The sequence below is a fragment of the Halichoerus grypus genome, chromosome 13, assembly GCF_964656455.1.
Source record: "Halichoerus grypus chromosome 13, mHalGry1.hap1.1, whole genome shotgun sequence".
In the NCBI taxonomy this organism is placed as follows: Eukaryota; Metazoa; Chordata; class Mammalia; order Carnivora; family Phocidae; genus Halichoerus; species Halichoerus grypus.
Window position 1 is genome coordinate 46,796,198 of NC_135724.1, and position 6,023 is coordinate 46,802,220.

The following is a 6,023-nucleotide window of genomic DNA, read 5'->3' on the forward strand; positions in this document are numbered from 1 at the left end:
GTTACACAGAACCCCATGCTCTGAAAGGCCCCTCACTTAATTTGATGCTCTGCTATCACCATCTTGAAATTCATAATCTTTGAACAAGGGGCTCAGATTTTCATTTTGCACTGGGCTCTGTGAATTATGTAGCTGGTTCTGGAGCTCACTGGTCAATGCAGTGGTCCTTCTCCTTGAATCTACAGATTTTTGAGGTATCTTTTCAGCTATGACAACTACTAATTTCAACTATTAATGTAAAACCAACCTTGAATTGCCAGATCGTAAGTGCTAAGCTAAACTTGTCAAAAATAATGATATACATAATTACATTTGTATATTTATAAATAGTTACAATCAGAAATTAAATATTTAGAGAAAGCAAAATTATTTGGCACTGTTAATAAAGAAAATTTAAAAGTATTTTCATCATTGTTATTTTATCTTTTTATTTCTATTCTTGCCTGTCTTCTAGTACACACAATATATTAATAAAGCAATACATGCATATAATTTATAAGTAAATAAGCACTTACTGGCATTGCATGTTCAACAATTTGTCATTTATGGAAGTGCGCAACCAAGAGTTTCTAAACCATGACCTAGATTCTCAATGACAATCTTTTGCTTTTGCAGCCCAAGCTCCAAAATTACTCCCTCTTCCGGCAGCACTTTCCCATTCCTCAGCAATAGTTCCCAGTAGAACAAGGGAGGCAATTATGAATCACGGCTCAGTGTAAAGAGAATTTCCAGTCAGGACTGGGTTCAAATCCCGCTGCCCTACGTTAAGACTCTGGCACGTTTCCTAACCTGCTCACCCGCTCCGGTTCCCAGAGCTGTTGTGAGGGGCCCTGTGTAAAGACCTGGCACACCTCCAGATGCTGATTAAGCACCAGCAACACTATCATTTACACCAGGTGTTCGCGGGATGAGTCTGATGGCCCCTGAGCGCCGTGTCCATCTCTGCCCATTTCAAGTCTCATTCGCCCCAGTGACCCTGAGCGGTGGCGCTTCGGGCAGTGCCGTGAGGGGCACCATCGGAGTGATGCTGCAGATATAACCTAAAAGTTCTCTCCCAACACGCCACGGAAACCCACTGCTACCAACTTCTCCGAATAAGGTCGGGGAGACAGAAGGGCCTGGAAGGAGGCGCGCCAGTGAAGTTGGGGGGGGAGGGGCACTCATGGCCTGGCCGGGCGCTACCTGAGTGACGGAGGCAGGATGGGGCGACGGTTCCATGCACCCCGGAGCGCACCTCGGGACTTTCTCTGCTGCGCCCGCAAACTTAACCTCAGCCTTCACTTAGCTCGCGCGCTCTACCGGTCCCGGCCTCGGGCGGCGAACTGGCAAGAGAGGAGCTCCCGCAGGATCGCTCCGGGGCACCGAGCCCACCTCCCAGGGTCGCCGGCCCGCGCGGGGCCTGGGGGAGCCCTTCCCGGTCGCCTGGGATCCCTAGCGCTCGCGGGGAAAGGGCCCCCTCCTTCTGCTCCGGGTCGCTGGCCAGCGCGGGGAGGGGGCCCGCCCCTCGCCCCCCGCCCCCTTCGCTCGCTCCCAGGACCGTACCTGGATGGTGTGGCCGCTGCCCGGGGCGGTGGGGCCCCCCACCAACTTGCAGTAGAGCTCGGGCCGGGGCCGCGCGCCGCCCGGTTCCCGCTCTCCGCAGGTGGCGGTGGCCCAAATCCTCGCCGCCTCGGCCAGGTTGAAGTAGGGCGGGTGCAGGCTGAGCCGGGCCGCGGCGCGGGGCTCCCGAGCGGGGCTCACGGCGGGCGGCGGCAGCAGCAGCAGGAGCAGCAGGACTAGCCTGGATGCCCAGCCTGGAGCCCGCGCGGCCGCCGCCATCCTGCAGCGCACGATCCTCCCGGGAGGGGCGAGCTCAGCCCCTGGGCGTGGGCGGCGGCCGATGCGCGCCCCCGCCCCACGCGCCGGGAGCCCGCGGCGTGCGGGCGGCTTCTCTGGTGTGGAACCTGCCGCGGCTGGAGCAGGAACTGACAGCGCCCAGCCTCGGGCCGGCAGGCCAGCTCTCTGCAGCGCGCTGCGCCCTGCAAACTTCGCGGGCGGGGAGAGCGAAAGGCGTTCCCGGGCTCTCACCCGGGCGGCTGAGGCGGGGGCCGCGACCGCCCCACCTTCCCACGCCCCGCTCAGAAATCAGAGTTCTCCTCTCCAGCGACTCACGGTCTCAGACCAGTCATGAAAGCCAGCTCTGGACCTCGGACAAGGGGGAAGGCTTGGGTGAGAGAGACGTCAGAGCAAATTGGCACTGCCTGCAGAGCTTACATCAAAGGCATTGTGGTTTCCCGGACGTCTCAGTTGTCAAAAGACAGGTCGCGTCAATTTCTCCAACTCTGTGCGCCAATAATATCTGTGGCACTACAACCACATTCGGAGTCTGGGGTCGAAGGAGCTCACGGGGAATGGGGAGTGGCGGAACGTGCACATTTAAAAGACAACCGCTAGCGCAGGTTGTAGTTTGCCAAGCTGCGAAAACACCTTGGAGGAAAGTCTTTAGATGCCCGATCTGCTAAATTTTACAGATAAACTGAGAGATGTTGAGCGAATTACTGGAGCTGTCGCCCTGGCGTCTGAGCAGAGGACACACCCATCCCGGGGCCGAGATTTGGTCTTCTTTGCAGGATGTCTCCCCAAAACCGAGCCCTCTTAAGGGGTTCTAAGCATTTCAGGGAGAGTGTCCCTGCTGCCGGCCAGGACTGACCGGAGTGCCTCTGAGAAGTAGGGTTGGAGCTGTCGAGGAAGGAGAAGGGGAAAAGAGGGAGGGTGTGAGAACATTGCTTGAACAAAGATTGAGATAGCCATAAAAGACCGTACAGTTGAAAGGAGTGAGAAGTGACCAGCATATTTATTAAATACTGGGATATGTGCTAGGAAGAAGGCTTAATCTTGTTCGTTCTTCAAAAATAAAAAGAGGGGGAAAGGAATTTGTGAGTATAACACCAAAAGGAGAAACCACAAGGACTGATAAGTTGACAGAGAAACTGAAAGTTTTGTATATCCAAAAGCACCATAACTAAACAAAAATGGCAAACACATGAGGAGAGAATGTCTACCAGAAAGGACATAGGATTTATAACTTTAATATACAAATTGCTTTCACAAAACTATAAACAGTGGAATACTCAAGGCTAGGAAACCTAAGATAGTTAGCAGGGGGAATAAACATATGAAAATTTTTTTGACTTTCCTAGGAATTGAAATGCAAGCAAAGCACCAATGAGACTAATCTTTCACCTATCAAACTAGGAAAGCTTTTTTAAAAATAAATAAATTAATTAAATAAAACAGAATTAAGGGAATCAAATATCACAGCCTTGGTTGAAAACAAAAACAAAAACAAAATGTATAACTTTTCAGGTGGGCAATGTTTGCAGCACTTAGCAAATGACTTCAATGTGCATATATTTTGCCCTAAAAACTCCACTTGTGGACATTTATATCCAGAAAATAATTAAGAAAGTTTGCAAAAATTTAGTGGCAAGTATGTATCAGAGTTATTTTAGTTTGTTTTTTAATTTAAAATAACCTAAATGTCTAATAGTAAAGAGCTGGTTAGATAAAATATTACAGTGGATTTCTATTAAATATTTTTATTAAATAAAATATTAAAGTGAAATATTACAGGGTCACCAAAATGATGTTATAGAACTATATTTTCTGACATAGAAAGATGTTCACAATATTTTAACAGAAAAAAATGGATATAAAATAATACATGTACAAGAATCAATTGTATTTCTAAACACTAGCAATGAGGAATCCAAAAATTAAATTAAGAGCAATTCCATTTACTATAGAATCAGAAAGAATAGTATCTTAGGAATAAATTTAACAAAAGAAGTGCAAGACCTATACAATGAAAACTAAAAAACTCTTGGAAAGAAAGAAGATCTAAAGAAATGGAAAGACATCCCATGTTTATGGATTGAGAGACAATATTGTTAAGATGGCAGTATTCCCTAAAGCACTCTACAGATTCAACAGAATCCTTACCAAAATCCCAGGCAATATTTTTGCAGATCACATTGACAAGGTGATCTTAAAATTCATGTGGAAATGTGAAGAATCCAGAACAGCGAAAACAATCCTGAAAAAGATGAACGAAATTGGAGGACTCACACTTCCCCAATTTCAAAACTTAACACAAACCTACAGTAATCAAGAGAGTGTGGTACTAGCCTAAGGATAAACATATAGATCAATGGAATGGAAGTGGGAGTCCAGAAATAAACCTTTACATTTATGGTCACTCAATTTTCACCATTTTTATAGTGCCAAGACCACTCAATGGGGAAAGAGTAATCTTTTCAATAAACGGTGCTAGGACAGCTGGCTATCCACATGCAAATGAATCAAGTTGGATGCCTACCTCACACCATATACAAAAATTAACTCAAAATGGATCAAAGACTTAAATGTAAGAGCTAACACTATAAAACTCTTAGACAAAAACATAAGAGTAAATCTTTGTGGTTTTGGATTAGATAATGGTTTCTTAGATATGAAATCAAAAGCACATGCAACAAAAGAAAAAATAATTGAAACTCATCAAATTTTAAAACTTTTGTACTTCAAAAAAAAAAAAAAAAAAAAAAACTTTTGTACTTCAAAGGACACCATTAAAAGAAGTGTAGAGACAACCCAAAGGTGGAAGAAAATATTTGCAAATAATATATCTGATAAGAGAGTCATATCCAGAATAAAGTACTCTACTAAGCCATTAAAAAAAAAAATTAGATGACTGAAAAAAATTTTTTGAATAGACAGTTCTTCAAAGAAGATATAAAAATTGACCAATAAGCACATGGAAAGATGCTCAACATCATTAGTCATCAAAGAAATGCAAATCAAACCCACAATGAGGTACCACTTCACACCCACTAGGATGGCTGTAATCAAAAAGACAAATAATAACAAGTGTTGGTGAGGGTATGGAAAAATTGGAACCCTCATACATTGCTGAGGGGATGTAATATGGTGCAGACACTTTAGAAAACACTTGGGCAGTTTCTCAAAAATTTAAACATAGGGGCACCTAGGTGGCTCAGTCATTAAGCCTCTGCCTTTGGCTCAGGTCATGATCCCAGAGTCCTGGGATCGAGCCCTGCGTCGGGCTCCCTGCTCAGCTGGAAGCCTGCTTCTCCCTCTCCCACTCCCCCTGCTTGTGTTCCTGCTCTTGCTATCTCTCTCTCTGTCAAATAAATAAATAAAATCTTTTTTAAAAAATCTAAACATAATGTTACCATGTGACCCAGCAAGTCCAATCCTAAGTATTTACTCAAGAGAACTGAACATCCACACAAAAACTTGTGCATTAATGTTCATAGCAGTGTTTATAATAGCCAAAAGTGAAAACAACACAATGTTCACCAGCTGATGAATGAATTAACAAATGTGGTATATCCATACAATGGAATATCATTCTGTCATAAAAATGAATGAAGTTCCAATATATGCTATAATGTAGGTGAACCTTGAAAACATTACACTAGGTGAAAGAAGCCAGACACGAATGTCTACATACTGTATGGGGAGTAACTGCTAAGGGATCTGGGATTTCCTTTTGCAATGATAAAAATGTTCTGGAATTAGGGGCGCCTGGGTGGCCCGGTCGGTTAAGCGTCTGCCTTCGGCTCAGGTCATGATCTCGGAGTCCCCGGATCAAGCCCCTTGTGGGGCTCCCAGCTCAGCAGGGAGTCTGCCTCTCCCTCTCCATCTGCCTCTTCCTCTGCTCATGCTCTCTTTCGCTCTCTCTCTCTCAAATAAATAAATAAAACCTTAAAAACAGCAACAACAACATTTTTTTAAAAAGTTCTGGAATTTGAGAGTGCTGATGGATGTACAACCCTGTGAATATGCTAAAAAGCACTGAATTGTGCACTTTCAAAGTGAACTTATGGTATGTGAATTATATCTTAATGCAGCTGTTATTTAAAAAGAATTTTGCAGAACTGAAATATATCTTAAATATAAAAAGTACATATGAACGTATGCCTACGTGTGCACATGCACTTGTGTGTGTGAAAGCAGACTCA

General features: G+C 44.7%; 1 protein-coding gene across 1 annotated transcript in view; it reads right to left on the reverse strand.

The window, feature by feature from the left end:
• LAMA3 (laminin subunit alpha 3) overlaps window positions 1-2,573 on the reverse strand; it is a 256,665-nt gene extending 254,092 nt beyond the window's left edge. The window contains exon 1 of the mRNA XM_078060502.1: window positions 1,543-2,573. Within this exon, the coding sequence (XP_077916628.1) occupies window positions 1,543-1,818 (276 nt within the window). The 5' untranslated portion in view covers window positions 1,819-2,573. The remainder of the gene's footprint in view (window positions 1-1,542) is intronic.
• Window positions 2,574-6,023: the final 3,450 nt, after the last annotated feature.